This window comes from Falco naumanni, chromosome 2 (assembly GCF_017639655.2).
Source record: "Falco naumanni isolate bFalNau1 chromosome 2, bFalNau1.pat, whole genome shotgun sequence".
NCBI classification, from domain to species: Eukaryota; Metazoa; Chordata; class Aves; order Falconiformes; family Falconidae; genus Falco; species Falco naumanni.
Genome location: NC_054055.1, coordinates 10,479,665 through 10,498,501, shown reverse-complemented (window position 1 = coordinate 10,498,501; position 18,837 = coordinate 10,479,665). Strand labels below are relative to the sequence as shown.

Below are 18,837 nucleotides of genomic sequence, written 5' to 3'. Positions count from 1 at the left end.
CGATTTCGGTAATGAGAATGAGATGGTTAGAAGATAGATAGATACATAGAGAGAGAGAGAGAGAGAGAGAGAGAGAGATTGAGAGAGAGATAGTAAATTATGTGGGACCTGAACATGATGAAAATGGTATGGAATAAGGGGTGAAGATTCTATTGGGTCTCACTGAGATGGAGTTAATTTTCCCCACATCAGCCCTCGTAGTGCTGTGCTTTGTGTTGGAAGCTAGAAAGGTGGTGATAACACACCAGTGTTCTGGCTACTGCTGAGCAGCATTTGCACAGCATCAAGGCTGTCTCTCCAACCTTCCCCTGTTACAAGCAAGCTGGGTGTGGGCAAGATCTTGGGAGGGGACATAGCTAGGACAGCTGACCCACACTGACCAAAGGGATATTCCATATCATATGACATCTGCTCAGCAATAAAAGCTAAGAGAAAGGAGAAGGAGGGAAGGACATTCTTTTATTAATGATATTTGCCTCCTGGAGCAACCACTAAGCATACTGAAGCCCTGCTTCCCAGGAAGTGGCTGATGGGAATTAGAGAATAAATTTTTTGTTCTCCTTTGCTTCTGCACATGGCCTTTGCTTTTGCTTTGTTAATTGCCTTCATTTTGACTCAAGAGTTTTTCCGTCTTTTTTTCTCTCTGCCCTGTGCTGCTGAGGAGGGGATTGATAGAGTGTCTTGGTGGGCACCTGGTGTTCAACCAGGCCCAACCCACCACACCTATCCAGCCTTTACAGTGCAAAAGGAAAGGAGGGATGGAGGAGGGATGTGACTAACAAGTTTTCTGCCAGCTTTTCCTTCTGGCCATTAATCTGCACAGTGGGGAATGTAAAGGTTGACTTCCTGTGACCTGTGTATATAGAATAGCTTATTAAAACTTATACAGAGACTGAAAAATAAGTGTCCTTATATGAGTTGCACTGCTAATTCAGCTTTGACACTAATTTATTTAATTCATGATTTCATGAGTTAGATGATGTTTTAATTCCTCAGAAGTCTCAAAAGCATGAATGACAGAGAAGTGAGCAGGATGTGCCATCCCAAATTACCTATTATCTGCAACTCTGATCCCAGAAAATTTTTGTTAGAAAAAAGGTAGCATATCTGAGGCAGAAGCACTCTCCTTTTCTTGACAGCTAGAATCTGTAAGATTCTTTCCCACAATCATTAAACAAGTTGCAATATCCTTGATAATGTACAATATAATTAGTAGGATTGATGTCTGGTCCTTTAAGTGCATATAATATGCAGACAAGCCTGAAGCATTTTGCACTAAGGTAATGCAAATTGATTTTAAAATTTGTTCATAAATTACTATGTTTAAAAAAATTTAACAGGAAAATTTCACTGTGAGAGATGACTTGTCTTAATCAGCTTGGCCATTTTTCTAGTCATCATGTTATATTCCAGATAAAGTATATTACTGAAATAAGTAGTCACTGAAATGTATTTATTGTGACATTATATTAACAATCTTAGCCTACACTTATTATAATGGCACCTTCCTGAGAGATAAAAAGAAGAGAAATACCAGGAAAACCTATAACTATATCATTGAAGAATCTCACTCCTACATACTTGTTTACCTTCTCTTTTTCTGTTGTTTTTTGGTTGGTTTGTTTTGTTTTTTTTTTCCTGTAGGTTGTGACCTCATCCCAGTCCAGTATCTCAGATGGGGTGATCCTGAACCAATTGCAGCAGTTGTTTTTGCATGTCTGGGCCTGCTGGCCACCTTGTTTGTTACAGCTATATTCATAATGTACCGTGATACTCCAGTGGTCAAATCATCCAGCCGAGAACTTTGCTACATCATTCTAGCTGGCATCTGCTTGGGTTACTTGTGTACTTTCTGTCTCATCGCAAAACCTCAACAGATTTACTGTTATCTTCAACGAATTGGCATCGGCCTCTCCCCAGCTATGAGTTATTCTGCTCTAGTAACTAAAACCAACCGCATTGCAAGAATCCTGGCTGGAAGCAAGAAGAAGATTTGTACAAAGAAACCCAGGTTCATGAGTGCCTGTGCCCAACTGGTTATTGCATTTATCCTGATATGTATACAATTAGGCATAATTGTTGCTCTCTTTATAATGGAGCCACCAGATATAATGCATGATTATCCAAGCATCCGAGAGGTCTACCTGATTTGTAACACCACCAACTTGGGTGTTGTAACTCCCCTTGGATATAATGGATTATTAATTTTGAGTTGCACCTTTTATGCATTTAAGACAAGAAATGTCCCAGCTAATTTCAATGAAGCAAAGTATATCGCCTTTACAATGTATACCACCTGCATCATTTGGCTGGCTTTTGTGCCAATATATTTTGGAAGCAACTACAAGATAATCACCATGTGTTTCTCAGTAAGTCTGAGTGCCACGGTGGCACTCGGCTGCATGTTTGTGCCCAAGGTCTATATCATCCTTGCTAAGCCTGAAAGAAACGTACGCAGTGCATTTACCACATCAACCGTAGTCCGCATGCACGTAGGGGATGGAAAGTCATCTTCAGCCGCAAGCCGCTCGAGCAGCCTGGTGAACCTATGGAAAAGAAGGGGATCGTCTGGTGAAACCCTTAGGTAAAGTTTCCTAATGTGGTAGTGTGGGGAAGAAATTATGGTCTTCTAAGAGTTACGAATAGCGGAAGGACAAAGGGAAATAGGTTTGTTTCCTTTGCCTCTGCACTGGGAGAGGAATTAATCCTCTCTCCCACCTTTGTAACAGTTTGGGGTTTGATTTAGTTAAAACGCTTGTGCAGAAACAAGGGGACAGAGCAATGGGCAAACAATTACAAGGCTGGAAGTACTGGCTGTGTCAACTGTAGACTTATTATAAGGAGGGAAACTAGATCTTAGGAGGGAAAAAAAAACCACAAAAGAATGAGAATTATAACTCATTGCTTTGTCCTGAATGCACCCATTTACAGTCTCTTCCCCTTAAATGAATTGCATAGTGTCTGTATTTTGCCTCTAGTCACAACAGTAAGACAACAGGGTTGCTACTAGGGCTACATAAACTAGGTGGAGTAATAAACACAAGTGATATCATGAGCAGCAACTCTCAGGCATCTGAAGATTTGTTTCATATGACTCTTCTGTTATGCCTTTTATCTCCTATTCCCTTGATTTTCCTTTCTTGCACTATCTCTTCCTGTTTCTTTCTTTTTATCCTCATCTATCTTCTCTTCTTCACTTTTCTTGATACCTTTTGCTGTGTTCATTCCCCTAACTCCACGAAATTCAGATGCTCACAGGCCCTGCTTTTGCTACCCTCCCTGTCACTAAACAGATGCTCCCCTGTGAGATATTTTGGTTTCTTCCCAAAGAATTATTTTAATCCAGTGATCATGAAGACAACTTGTATGTTCATTGTATAAAAATTAAAGTAAGTGAAAGAGAAAGGAGAGCTGTGGAGTACAATAGTGTTTTACTTCATAGACAGAGTGTGTAGAATTGCACCCAGCCCAGCAGTTCATTTTCATCTTTTGATCCCTTTCACCTTTGATACGAGTGCTATGGGGATGATTTGGGTTATTTAACTTCTGGCATAAACAAAGAATGCTGCCTGTATGAAAGTGCAGAGAAATGGGTTTGTCATTCCTCAGCTATGTGTGTCTAGCCTGGAAGTGACTAGTAGCCAGATTTTCCTCCTCACTGAAACACACATGGATCTTAGGATTGATAATACAAATATTTCCTGACATGCCATTGTTCACACTGTAATTGGCATGGAACGAGGACAATTTATACTTGCATCTTCGCGCGAACCACAGTTTAGACTTGAGGGAGGGTATTGCTAGTAATACCTGCAGGACAGATTATGCCAAAGTGATGATTTGTTTCTGTCAGTTTATCACTAATGCTTCTTTTTCAGTGACTTTGAATTGGTACAGAAATGACCAGTCTTATAAGAATTTTATACCTATGTTCAGTTAAGATGGTATCTTCCAGTTTCTTTCCAGGTGCAGAGTAGGATGCTATTTTAAAATAATAAATCCTTTATCAGCTTAAGTGATGGTTACCTGCAATGACCTTTTCTACAGCCTCTGTCTGTATGCTTGAATGACCTGAGGTGTTCAGGTTAGAAGCCCTACAACAACTTCTGGGCTTGCTAAAAGAAGTATTCTTCATAACGTGTCCTTAATAGGAGGGCATTCCTCCTCTTTGAGATCATTATTATTTTCCCTCACTTTTGCTGCAGAGCTTATTTGCCATCTCACAGCTTTTTTACTCAACAAGATGAAGTTGTAGATGACGGGAAGATCTTGGGTTTGGCATTCATTAAGGCCCGGTTTTGAAAGATATTGCTCTAAATCTTTGATTTGTTCTGAAAAGTAAGGAGTGTACCCTGCTACTAAATACCCTAAAAGACAAGGTGTATTCTCTTCTTTTTGAGGACTCAGTTTCCATTTCTTTATATACCTCAATGTGTAGATAACACCTGCAGTAGAGAGTTATTAGCAGAATGTAATAAATAGATCAACAATGACTTCTTTTTCAATAGCACGGTCTTGGAAATGTCTTCAATCCTGAAACACATTGAGAGTGCCCAGTATGTGTGTGTAGGAATGAGAAAGGCAGCTCAAAGCTGATATATTGACTTATTTCCCTAGTTATAAAGAACTGTAACATTTCATTTGAAATTTGGAGGAAAAATTTCTATGTCATCAGCAGTGTTCATCAACACATAAAACCACAACAAAAGACACTCCTAATCCATGTGTCTGATTCCTCAGCTGGCTAAACTGTGCCAGTGCCAGTGAGTTCAGCAGTGCTCAGTCAGTGGGTGCCTGAAGGGTCTGGGGATCCAAGGGCAAATTGGTTCCATCAGTCATGGGAAATTCTCTCTAATCAATGCCTATTTAGTTGCATGAAAGAAAGCAAAAAGGGGTCCTGATATGGGCTGAGTAAATGTAAAATGCTGCTCAGGACTTCACCTATGTCTGATACCATCTCCAAAAAAGAACAGGAAACCACTGTCAGCTTCAGTTCTGCTTACTGTAGAGCATAAACAAACAAAGCCTGACCATTTTAGTTAATATTCAAACATTTATTTAATAAAATATTTTTGTACACAGTAATATGTTTCAAGGTATTACTCAGTACGATGCTCAAAAAACTTGTTTGCATACTTACTCAAGTAAACACTGAAGTACTCAGAATCACAGAAAATATGCACTAGAGCTACATGCCGTTATTTAAATAGCTCAGAGGGGTTTTATTTAAAAGAGAGTGAGTCACTGTTGAATTTAAAGAAACATGCTATTTAAGTCACCAGTGTATAGAAGGGCCCCTATCATTAGCATTTTGCTTCTTGACACTAATTTATAGCACAGTGTAGTATTGCACCAAATCATTGTCAAACAGATAATGCCAATTCTCCATTCAGAGCTTTCACATCAGCTGCAAAATGACAGATAACAAGACTGCTTTTGCCTAAATAAAGCAATGCATCTGTTAGAGTCCTAAATGACTTTTTGCATGGGGTGTTCTTCAATGAAGAGAACACAGGCAAGCTGTGGATATGTGTTGGAATGAATCTTCACGTACTGAAATATGTAGAAAGAGAAAGTAAAACTATTCATTACCTAGTGAAATGAAAACCATTTCATGTAGGCTATTGTGATTCAGCAGTATTCGCCAGAACATATTCTACCCTCATTTAGATAGGGATGTATTTTAATAGGGCTAACAAACCAGACATTATCAGAAGTGACTCCACAAAGAAGGCGGCTGAATACTACATAGCTGGAGTCAAAGCCACACAACCTGTGTAGAGAGGCATACAGACCTTCTGCTTCCAGGTACCTTACCAGTTAGTTTCATAGCAACTTGGAAGGCCATAAATAAATTGAGCAAATCTTGCCTTAAGGTTCCAGGAATATGCTACTCAGCCCTTTTGCTGTCCAGAAGAGTCCAAAATACAAGACTAATTTATCCTCTCCTCGTTTTCAAATAAAACCGTATCCCAGGTAAAGACTGTATATTTCTGTTACAAGAGCTACCACTATGATATTTCTAGCCAGGACTGCACACCAAAAGGTCTCAGCCATGATGCTACCTTCACCAGGGAGACGGAGCAGATGTTCCAAAGTTTCTCATGCCTTTTAGTATCTTAGCCCTGGATTCCACACAGTAATTTAACCACTGTAGGTGTTTATCTCTTCTGGAACATGTCTTTAATTGGCCCAGACTACACATGTCCCATTTTCCAAGCTTACATATACCAACCCTTTGAACACAGGCATCTCCCTCCAACTAATTGTAGAAAAGAGCAACCTGGCATCCTTCTATAGATCAAGCTGTGACCTGGACACAAACAGCAGAGCTGTTCAGGCAGTGAGGTGGGAATTGCTGAAAGAAGAGTGAGGTCAGAAAACACCATTGCAATCCCAAGGTAAGGCTCTCTGCCTGGAGATTTGAGGCTTACTTCATATGCATCCCCCTTTGTTTATTTTTGCAGTAACAGTGAGAGGTAGAAGAAAGGAATTAGGCAGCTAAAGTGGTTTTTAACTGCCAGTTGGCCGTTCTCCCTGTGATGATGTAGGACTCATTTAGGTGTCTTGTACCACATTTGCAAAAGGCTGCAAGCCACAAGTACACTCCTGAAACTATGCAAGACAGATCATCATCTTCTAAATGAGTTAGGATCACTGAAGATAACTATTCATAACTATTCTAAAGGACTGAGCAGTACTTTCAATGTTACCCAGGCAGGTAGATATGATCACTGAACAGGAAAGAATCATCACCAGCATAGTCAGATAATGTTAGCCATATTCAAGATGCATTGGATGTTTTTGGTACTGCACATAATTCCTCCATAAAAATGTGAACAATACTAGACAACACAAAAAAGATGCATATTGATTTCTGCATGTTATCGTAGACACTCATCCACAGCAACTCACAAATCTCACTGAGATTAAAGCTTAATAGCCCAGTGTGACAGTGATGCTTTATTCCACCTGGAATTACCTCATGATGCAGTAATTCCTAAAGATTTAAACATAAACTGTGGCTGTAAAAACAAATGAAGTACTAATTTGTTTTTTAATTTATTATCTTGTCCTCTTAAGAAGGTTGTCTGTCACTGTGTGATTGCAGAACTGAGCATTGCTGTGTATACGTCTGCTGAAGTGATAGGACTGACAGCTTTCATTCAGGAGTGGAGAACCTTGCTTTAGTGAACCACAAAAATTAACATAAATCATTACTATTTTGTTTTATCTTATTCAACTTAGACAAGGGTGCTCCCACATCCACCTAAGAATCTGGTGCCATTCAGGAGCATTTTTTTCTCCCTCTCAAGTGTTACACGGGTACAGCAATAGCAGCTTGAGGGACCAAGTGCCTGCCTTGCACAGGCATCAGAAAAAGCATTCAGGTGTCCAGGCTCATGTGCTATTAACTGTCATTCCTTGTCTCCTATGAGGAAAACATGATAAGCAAGGTAGAAAAGTAGACTTTTCCACTGGACTGGATTCAGCCCTGGACCACCAGTGGCTACAATTAGTGTTTACATCAGACAGTCCCAAACTGTGCTATAATGAAATATTTTGGAAGCAGGTGTCTACCATCACCCTGTGGGCTTTGTTTTATGCAAGGAACACCTGGTTTCTCCTCTTATCTGTTCTCTTTCCCTCTTATGACTGACTATATCTGTTTCATTACAATTCAAACAGGAGCTATCTTGATCCGCAAAATAAGAAAACTATGCTTGGAACAGCCTAGAAACTGCCATTCATGGTTTTAAAATATTGCAGTCTAAATATTATATCATACATCAGTACATCATATCTCAGCATCAAAATCTTGAGGTTAGTTTTTTCAGAAGCCTGAATTGAAATTTCTCCAAAGAAACCACTTGGGTTTTTTCCCCCCTTGGGAAATTTTTCAAATATTCCTTCTAATTCTGAATCTAATTGAAATTAATTTAAAACACTGAAGAAAGAAGTGAACCAAAAACTTCAGGCTTGAATTAACTTGAGCAGTCTTAACTCTTACACCTTCTTCAACATCTGACTCCTGCTATGCTGCATTATTAAGGAAGCCCCGGGAAATCTTTGAGTTTCCAGACAAATGGGAATCCCCATTAAAATTAAGCTCTGCCACTGTTACACTTACCAAGCCAAGGGGCTCCAAGAAGCAACCCATGCAATTCCTGTTGCCCAGATATCAGTTCTTGGCTGATTGCAAGCCACATCCATAAATAAGTGGATAGACCTGAAGCCATGGCCATCAAGCTGTGATCGAATCTTTTTAGAATGTGTCTGTGCATTATCAGCATGAGGATTTCAGATGTAAATGTGAGAGAATCAAATTCCCTATGCCTCAGGAAGATAAGTTGCCTGAGAGACAAAAAGGGCTGTTATATGACATGGAACTTTCAGATCTGAAAGAATACGGAGTACAAGAAAATCTGGGGGAGTTTTGTGGAAAGCTGAAGCTGGCTTACATTCCTCTATGTGTGTGCACACCCATTGAGAAAGATACTGATCGTGAGTTTCTGCCACAGCGTGTTCTATTGGGACACATTTCTTATAGTACAAGTGCCAATTTTGTCTTCATTTGTATGCAGCTTGAACAATTTCTTTGACACATTTTGAATGATGATAAAAGTACACTGCACTTCTCTTCCAAACTAATTTGTAAAAATTTTTACTTACCGAAAAACTTTTTACTTACCAGATGTTGTCAGGGTATTGGCTACAGGTTCATACTCACCATTTTCCCAATCAAAGGGCTGAGATACCCATGATGATCTGATTTGTCACACACTCTATCAGGTCCATTGTCTGGCAAAACAGGGGAAAAAACAACTTTCCCAATCCATAGGATAACAGCCACAGGCTTCATGAAAATCTTTGGTTCTGCAGTTTATGCAGGTAGTTGCACTGGTTTATGCATAGCAATGTGAAACCGAATCTAGAAGAGGTTGTAACCTCAGGATACAGAGCTCAGGACTGGTGGATCACCTCTCATATGGAGTTGTATCAGCAGCCTGTCAGTTATGCCGACACGGATTGCTCTCCTCCTGGAGCCTGGTGGAGCCATTCTGCTTTGTATAAAATAAACACTGATTGGAAAAGGCAGAAAGTTAGTTTCTAGTCTGGTGAAAAGAACAATTATTTTTAATGGCAGAGGAGAGATTCCAGCTTGGGTCTCTTGGACCCCACAAGTGCCCCATCCATCAGGCTTTTATATTAGCTTTACACTAAAAGACCTTTGCAATTCTGGTTTTATTTCACTGGCAAAAAAAAACCAAAACAAAAAAAAACACAAACCAACAAACAAACAATAACAAAAAAACCCAAGCACTAAAAAAAGGATATTATTCATTATTTGATACCTTGATGTTTTGTAGGACAGAAAAATGATGTATTGGTGACTTTTTATTTTTTAAATAAACCCTTGTGTGTATGGGGATCTAATCAGGTGATAATCAAAGACTGTGAATAGGGAGAACTAATATTTGAGAAGTTATATTATAGAAATGACCAGCACCATCCTTGAACTGTAGCAGTGGCCAGCTTTTAGCCATTGCTTACCTCAGTGCCATAAATCCCAGTGGAAGGTGAAAAGTGAAAGTGCTGCACAAAAGAGGACCAGAGATTACTGTAAGGCAAAAGATGCCACTGAGAAATCATCATGTACCAAAAAATAAGGTAATTTCTACAGATGCTGTTTAAGGGGACCATTGATGACAAATTGCATGTGAGTGCTTAGATGGCTTTGTATTGTGAGACGATGGCAAAACAGTGAGGGTTAAGCTTCTTACACAACACAATGTCATTAAAGCAGGTAACAATTTACACAAAGTGAAGGTTTGGCTCAGTGGGTATTGCTCTTACGTAAAAAAACAAAACCTAGTCACAGTGATACAAAAAAAAAAATTATTTGTTTGCCTTGTAGCCTTGTGAGAAAGGAATTTTGATGTATGCAGGAAAAAAAACATTTGACTCTTCAGGGGAAGTCATTATCCTTTTGACTGATTAGTCTGCATTTATTAATGAATCAGTTCCCAAATGGATCATTTGGAGCTATTTTAATCTAATATGCTACAAAAATTTAGATTGAGAGATTACTGAATGGTTTGAGTCCTTCATTTTTCCCTAAATAATTTAGTCTTGGTGTCTTTTTGGACAAGCTTGATACTGTGATTAATTAAACTTCAACTATTATGAAATGACTGAAGAATATTTTATGAAACTCAGTGAAAGTTATTAGGTCTGGAAGATTTTGATAAATTGCTGCTAAAACATTCCATCTGTATAATGAATTTATATTCTTGAATGCCCTGATTACAATGATTTCTAATTTCTATACAGAACTAGTGGTGTTGTTCTGAGTTTTCCCCTCAACTTAAATTTAATTAAAGTACTGATTGACTGTTACAAATTGTTTGGCTGCATTAAGTGAGCATATGTATTCAAGCCTAATTTTTTGAATTATTTATATTATTAAGACAGCACCTCCACCATTTTGAACCACATATCAAAGCTGAACTGTGCAAATTAAATTATGCTGTAAGCGGTTCCCTGCTTACTGTTACACAAATACGCTCTAGATTGCAAATGCAGCCTTGCTAGTGTACTACAAAAAAAAGAAAGAAATGGAAGGAGCAGTGAAGATGGGACCCAGAAGTTTGGTTTATTTTTTAGGGGAAGAAAGAGCTGAGAAAGATTTTTCTATTTTGTAACAGCCATGTCTACCTCTTTTACCTTTTTTTGTCATCTTCAAGCCTGTCTCCCAAAATTTTGGTGACAAATAAATGTCACCATATACTATATCAATGCTGTCCTTATCGTTCATGCTGAAGAGCACCGACAAGCCGTGCAGATGGTATCATGCCCATCAGTATGCATGATGCAGATCCTCTTGCCAGCTACCATCTGACCTGAGCACACGTTTATCTACCAAAGGAACTTCTGGATCTTTCCAGAGCATACTTTGATATAAACAGGCATTGGAATTAATTTGATAAACAGACAATTAGGACACCCTCCTTCCAAGGTCCAAACAAGATATAAGCTAGTCTGCCACTGTTGGAAATACCTGTAGGAATGATAAAGAATGGTAATTGTCCTTGAATACTGCAAGTTAGTGTGGGCTGGGAGAAGAGCTGGAATTTCAGCTGACTTAGAACTGCATTTGGTTATAGATTATTTTAATAACTGTAGCTGAAATTCAAAGCAGGTGTCTGTTAAAATATATAAACACAAAACTCCTTTAATTTGCTATAGTTTCAATTATAACATTATATATTGCTGTGATTATCCAGTTTGCTGCCAGTTGATGACTTATTACACAATTACACATTGCTAGAAAAAAAACGAAGTAATTTTACAGTTCACTATCCAGTAATGAGGTAGGAGAAAAAGAAAGATTAAAAATCTAATAAACACTAAAGATGCAAAACATCAGAAAACAAAGCAGAGTTAGTATATTAAATATACAGCATAGCATAACAGATCTTGAGTAATAAAAACATTAGAAAAGAGAAACTTCTTTCTCCTAAGTCAGCAAAATTGAAAAATGTCATGTTAAACTAGATGCCAAGGTAAGGCACTGCAAAGTAGGCCCCCATCCATCCATTTCCCAAACCTAGATAAGTTTCTAATATTTAAAATACTCCAGAGGAAATGAAATTTAGCTTCCCTTTTCAACACAATGAAGGAAATAGTGAATTAATTAATGGCACCTTCCTATGGCATGTCTAGTTCTGCAAACCCGAAGGAGAGAGGACAGCTCAGCATGGTGAGTAGAATGGGTAGAACAAGAAGTCCTATGTGAATGAGACCCTATTGTACAAAAATCCTATACAATGTTTTGTCCAATATTTCAGAAATACTCTTTCTGGAAGAAGGTAAATAAACATATTGGTAATATTTTGCTATCAGTCTGATCTTCCCTTGAGCCAGTATAATGTTTTGTATATCATTCCATCAAAAATGTCATTTTAATTCACCAGCTGCAATTACATATGATTGCTTAATTAGAATAAGCTGTAAAAAAAGATGCACTTGAAAAAAAATAAATTGTGAGTTTGGCTTTAAAGTAATTTTGCTTGTTGAAATTGAGCTATTGAGCAAACAATGTTTATATGCTGACTTTTTTAAAAGGAACAAAAAGTGCCATGCTTAATAATATATAATTTATTTTAGCCATTATATAAATGGGAAAATGTCACACAATAATTTGAAACCTCTTTAAAAATATTCAGTGCAATATGATAAAATGTCAAGATGGCATGATCAGTCTCACGGACTTGATTTTCAAGAACACAGTATATTTGTATTTCAAAGCAACCCCTACAATAACAACACCAAATATTTTTCGTATGTCATTCTTTAATATTTATGTAGAATTCTTCACACACATATTGTCTTACCTAGTCTAAAGGCCAGCCTTAACTCTGCTGCTATGAAATGCAAGTTCTTCATCATTCCTTAACCACAAGACCAAGTAATATTGCGGGTGAAAAATACTACTTGCACATAAGATCTGACAATTAAAAAATATAACTGAGTCCGGAAAGGCAGATGAACTGTCCAAGTTCCAGGCATAAGCACATTGCAAAGACTCTAACAATGATGGAAAGACAATATTTCATCAATACACTGTAAAGCTTTCTGAATTCCCTCTCCTCTCTTAATTTCACTGTCCAGGGCTTTGAAAAAGTCTTGCTTCAGGTTTATTTCAAAATGGCCAAAAAGAAAGGTTTAGGGTTGAAATTATAGTTATTACCTACTTTGATTATTGTTAAGTTGTGGGAAAGAGCTTGATTCAGAGTTTTAGACAGCTGATACCATTTTCAGTATTACAGACCAAAAATTGCAATCCCATCAATTAAGAAGCATCTCAGGAATTAATCACTGCAACGCTGAAATTAAGTCCCCAATATATAATTACCCATTGCCCTACAATGAGATTCGGCTGTATAATCACTCTCCTCTTAAGTGTTTCTGTGGAAACATTACTTTTTCCACCCTTGCCAGGTAGTTTCATCAGGACATTACTCCTGTGTTGATTAGAGCTACTCTGTTCCTCTGGGGTTAACAGTGCCAAGCACATACTTGGTGCTCATTAATTAATAACTTTTCTGCATGTCAGTAGAAGATTGCATTTGAAATATGGATTGATGACAGCTCTCCATCTCCAACACATCAAATTACATTTGCTTTGCATTGCATTAAAGAAAAAACAAAGACATCCTGAGATAACTTTTAGTTAGTTCAACTTCTTACCAAAAAAAGGAGAGAGAGAAAAAAAATCTTATATCTAAGAGTAAAAGCCAGTTTCTAATTGCTGGGTTTTTTTGTTTTTTGTTTTTTTTTTCAGAGGACAGGTTATCTGAAACAACTACTTTTCACAGTTGTAAGCACTTGTCTTTTGGGTAGTCTTTCTCAGCCGGTGTAGCTTAGATAGTTTAACAGAATCTGTATACTACTACCCACATCTATCCATAGACTACATTTCAGGTATTTGACCATACTGCTCAGAAATGTGGGCTATGGCACAACTTCTTGGTATGGCCTGCCAACACCCTCCAGATACACTCCCATATGGAATGGACTGTTGGTCAAGGCATCCAAGACTCTGCATGGAAATCAAGACAGAGCAGGGTCAGGAGAGGCCATAAGCACACCTGGGTCTCACTATAACATGAAGACAGGACCACCAGGATACCAGCACCTGGTTCTAAAGTGTAGGCATAGTGTAATAAAGACCACATCTAAAGACTATCTGCTTCAGCTCTTTGTCGTTGTACAAGGGCTCACAATTTCACTGGAAAAAAAGACCAAACAAACAAACAAACAAAAGTAAGGATCTACACATTACAACTGGTTTCTAGCAGTTGGATGACTATTAATCTCATTCAGGATGACGATCCCCTTATTTCCCCTTTGTTTCCCACAGTATCCATTAATTTTTGCCGACAAGAGGAGTTTTGTTGGGAGGTGAAGGAGGCAAGGAAAAGGTCCAGCTGTCCTTCATTCCCGAGCAGTCACACTGTTGTTTCCTGCCATGTATCACATGTGCATCAAGTTCACTAAAAGCCAAGGCAGTACAGACAGACATGGTTTCTTTCAGCCCAGGAGGAAGTTTCTTTCTCTACTGATTTCCTCTGGAGAGTGCAGAGCACTGCTGTGTAGGACAGTGATGCAACAAAGTATTCAGCAAATGGACAAGTGCCAAAGTGACTGAATTACCAGGAATTACTTCCCAAATTTCCTGTCAATGATGAACATTTATAAAAAATATTAGTATGCAACATTACGCATTTTTCTTAAGATAACTCATCTCTGTGCAAGAAAATGATACAGCTCATAATGCTACACCCAAAGACCCCCAAAAAACCCACTAAAAATGACTCAAAATCTTTTAAATTCTTAAACAGAATTTAGCAGCTGCCTTTCTGCACAGTAGCAAAGTCTTTTGTCTTTTCTAACTAATACATAGTCCTGGAATTGACAATGAGTCTATTCTTGCAAATACTACTCACACTGCCTCCTCCATACACCAGCTGAAATACCACATTAATTTTCACATTAACATTTTTTATGACAACTGCAAAGAAATGTTTGAGGGTTTTTTCTCTCCTCAGGTTAAATCTTTTCAAGCAATCCTTTGTTTTAACAACCAGGAAGGGGACATTTTTCTAATGTAAGACCTTCTGAGGCAAAATCATGTCTTTTATCTGCTCTGAAAGCTGAACACCTTTTTTTTTTTTTTTTTTTTTACACAGAACTTCTGATGTGCCTTTCCAGAATGGTCACCCACAGAACTTTGCAGCTTCCTTGCACTGGTTAGATGCAGTTTTCAGACTAGGAGGGTTGATTAGAGTTTGGCCACTGTTTTCATAATTACATGGATATTTAACACTGACTGAATGGCAGTGGAGCAGTTACTATGATTCAAAGCTTTGAGGTATTCTATGACAGCATACTATTTCTGATGGTGTAATTTTCTTTTGAGTGGATGGAAAAACTCGAGAGATTCATAGTATCTCTCCTCTGATGTTCATGGCAGTGAAACCTATGCTAGTGACTGAGGAATGGGCAGTTTGGGGGGTTTCTTTATCTGCGTCACATACATCCTAGCCAGGGGCACTTCAGGATGGGGTTACCAAGGACACTTACCTCGTTTCCTTCTGTTGGCTACTTTTTAGTATTCAGCTTATTGTGAACATTTAGAGTCCCCAAATTCCTTCTCTTAGTCTTGACTTTCTCTCTTTCTGTCTTGTTGGGCACAGAGTACCTCTTTTGGCTATCTGAATGTAACTGTGTTTCCTTCCTGCTCTTCCCAAACTCTACTTCCATTGATGTCTGACACCTCCACCCCAGCTTTATTTCCTTTTCTTTCCTGTGAAGTTTCTAAAATATTCTTTTCCTTTTGCTATCTCTCTCTGTCTACCCCAATGTAATTTGTACAATCCAGTTTGACTTCCTTTGTATTTTTCAGTGAATTTATCTACTCTCTAAGCCCCTCCACTTTTTCCTCTGCTCTAGGAAACTTAATATGTATGTGTCCTGCACGAGTTTCATGCCTCTCTGGGAGCACTCCATATACCGCATTCTGGATGGCCTTAAAACCTTGGTAGCCAGTCCACAAAGCTCCTGTTGTTCCTCATTTCAGTAAGGTTACAATTATAAATGAAAGGACCTCTCTGCACTGAGCACACCTCATTTTACTGTCTCTGGTTCACTCTCAGATTCACGAAGGTTCTTCCTCAATTATTTATGCAATATACACTGCCTCTGAGGATCTACTAAAACTGCATCCAAAGTTTAGCTTCACTTTGTGTGCACTCAGGTTATTTCACTTTTACAGAGTTGTTCTTTTCAAGGTACCTTTTGCTATCTAGATCAGGTCACTGGATAAGCAACCAATAACTGATTTATTCTGTAATACTAGCAGTGTTAAAATGTACCAGCTTCCTCACAGAAGTGTGTTAAATGCCCACAGTGCAGCTCCTCACATGTGGGAATGGGTTATCACAAACTTTTAGAGAAGACTTCTGCAAGCATTTTGCCCAAATTTTGTTAAAGCATTTAAACAGGGATTTCAATACCTAGCACAAGAACTTGTACAATGAGGGTGAAATTCACCACCAAGAACAGAGCCAGCATAAGACTTCTTCAATGCTCACGCCCCAGTTAGGTGCTCAGAAAGTAAACAATGACCAGTTCTTATCCTGGTATCTTATCCAAGGATTAATTAGGTCCTCAAGTATTAAAATGTTTATCCAAGTGAATTTTTCATCCAAGTGCAAGGTACAGTATTTAAAACATCCATAGTACTGAACTGGACTCTAGGATTGGGGTTGATTTCTCTTGACCCTATGTCTACATCTCAGCAAGTCACTAACACCCTTATATTGCTAATGGAGGGAGGAAGGCCCACTGGGGACATGAACTGTGAGCCCACCCAAATGTTATCGCAGCAATCAACTACACCAGTGCTTGCTTTGACAAGCAGAGGAACAAATCCAGTGTAACAGAGATGGAGGATCAGAGAAAAAGATTAAGTTAGGGTTGACAATGTGGCCACCAGCTGATTTCTCACTGATCCTTAATTGAATTGTCAAACTGTTCAGTCAAGCGTTTTCGTCTGACTCCAAAAAATATTAAAGACAGAAGGTTAGCATGCTATTTAGTATGCAGAATTTTTTGGCTCCTCCTATCTATCTATCTATCTATGTATCTATCTATCTATCTATCTAAAAGGAAATGGTGAGCACCTCCCCTGCATAGCCCTATTTGCTTTAACACAGGTCTGGGATTTTATGCAGTTGTTCCACTGCTCCCACAGCTGCTTTGCACTATACCCCACCACTGCCACCGTAGCATTCATGTGCATGGCCTTTTGCACAGCAGCTGTCACAGAAGAGCTGAGCATGCAATCACTTCTTTCTGTTTGCTCCTGTTGTTGTCGTGATTTATTAGGTACAAAGGCAGGAGACTGGCCCCGCACAAGTCGGAAATAGAGTGTTTCACCCCAAAAGGGAGTATGGGGAATGGTGGGAGAGCTACAATGACCAGGTAAGCAAACAGCAAGTGGCCTTAGGGCAGTGTGATATGTCTGTGAACAAGAGGAGCAGCCCTGGGACAATGCCAGGCCAGATCCTCTGTCTGTAATTCCTGTGCATCCCATAATAGTATGTTTAGAAAAGAAAAAGAAAATAGAAAACACGTGGCCACTGCTGATTTCTGTGTTCCATCTGACCTCCAAAAAAAAAAACCCTGCACCATGTTCATTCAAGTGATCCGAACCACGTGTCCTGTGTGATGTTGTTGTAATATGGTGCTCTGTGGAGGAGAAGCCTTACACCAGACTCACTAAGCCAGTAGAGCAGATGAAGAGAGACAGCATTCAACCTTATAATAAGCAGCTCCAGAACTCCTCTGGAATGGTGGTCCCACTACATGTCAGGGGTTACATTAGGTCTAGTCAAAAGAGCTTTTGAAAAGACCAGAGAAAAACTGATGGATGAAAACATTTTCATTATGAAAATGTTGGTTCTTCTCATTCAATATATCTTGTGGGAAAGTGCTGATTTTACAGTGGTTTTAAGGAAAGGTTTCAAACTCATTTCAAATAGAGTTCAGAACACATTTTCATAGCTTTCTCCATTTAATTTAATTTATATATTTAATTTCAGATTTGTTTTGACCATTATATATTGCATGACACCATCCACCAAAGTTACAATTTTAATGAATATCAAATACTAAATTTTTTTCAGTGTTTCTGGGATGAACTGTTTCAATATGGCCATATTGATGTTTATGTATTGAAATATTTCAAACCATTTAATTCTATGAAATACTTGGAGATTTCAGCTATTCATCTCATTTTGAGCCAGTCAGATTTCCAAATGTTGAACTCTCCCACAGGACAGAAAATCCATTTCCCCAGACATCTCCATTAATAAATGAATAAGCAGCATGTGTCACAGATGGTTATAAATCTTTCATGAAATAATACTCTTAATAAGCATTGTATCGTTGTTTTACATTCTACTACAAGTTACAAGCATTTTGTTTACCATTTACTAAAAGACCTACTCACTCATTCCTTATTGACCCCTGCAAGGTATTTATAAATGTAACCTTAGAGCACAGTATGACCAAATTATACCTTTACTTTCCCCAAGTGTTACATGACAGGTGAATTTCACCATTGCAGGAGGGTGTTCAGTGAAACACTTGCATGGTGTTATGTTCCCTTTGGGTACCACAATATTCACTCATGTACATAAGGCTATCAACTATAACACCACACAGCACACACCTGGGGGACTCCTGCTGTTTAAGTAGCATCAGGAACATTCATCTTTCAGTCTTGTACAAAATGTATACACGCCTGTTGGTTTGGGGTTTTTTTTGTCAGCTGGGATTCTGTTTCTTGTCTGTGTGTTGTCTGGAATTTTTCCCCCCTACATTTCATTGCCTTCAGTGATATTTATTCTTCATTTAAAAGCTATCTGGAGTCAATATATAAGAGAATTTTGAAGAGCAGAAAAGTACATGTAAATGTCAAACAACTGTATTTTGTTGTACAGTATTCAGCTCTGTTTTGCCTGGCCATATTTATATATTTGAAAAACTTCTTTTTTTATATTTTATATCTTCACAGTGAAGAATCTGTTTGCATTCCAGACTGTAATCGATCTGAGTCAAGTAGAGAGGAGAAAAAGCTTCCTGTTAAAGAGGATGCCCTAACAGTCAAAAAGACTGGAAACTGTGTCAGTCTGATAGTTCCACAGCAAGACTGTCAGCTGCAAGACCTACTCAAACAGTTAAGAATACTTGCTGCTTAACAGA

The 18,837-nt window shown here is 38.5% G+C and overlaps 1 protein-coding gene across 2 annotated transcripts in view; it reads left to right on the top strand.

Annotated features, from left to right (window-relative positions):
- LOC121083788 (metabotropic glutamate receptor 5) overlaps positions 1-18,837 on the top strand; it is a 156,182-nt gene that overhangs the window by 121,930 nt on the left and 15,415 nt on the right. Inside the window, exons 6-7 of one of the 2 annotated variants that reach the window (XM_040584498.1) lie at positions 1,645-2,584; positions 16,957-17,052. In XM_040584498.1, the coding sequence (XP_040440432.1) occupies positions 1,645-2,584; positions 16,957-17,052 (1,036 nt within the window). The remainder of the gene's footprint in view (positions 1-1,644; positions 2,585-16,956; positions 17,053-18,837) is intronic. The other variant, XM_040584499.1, reaches the window with a different exon arrangement.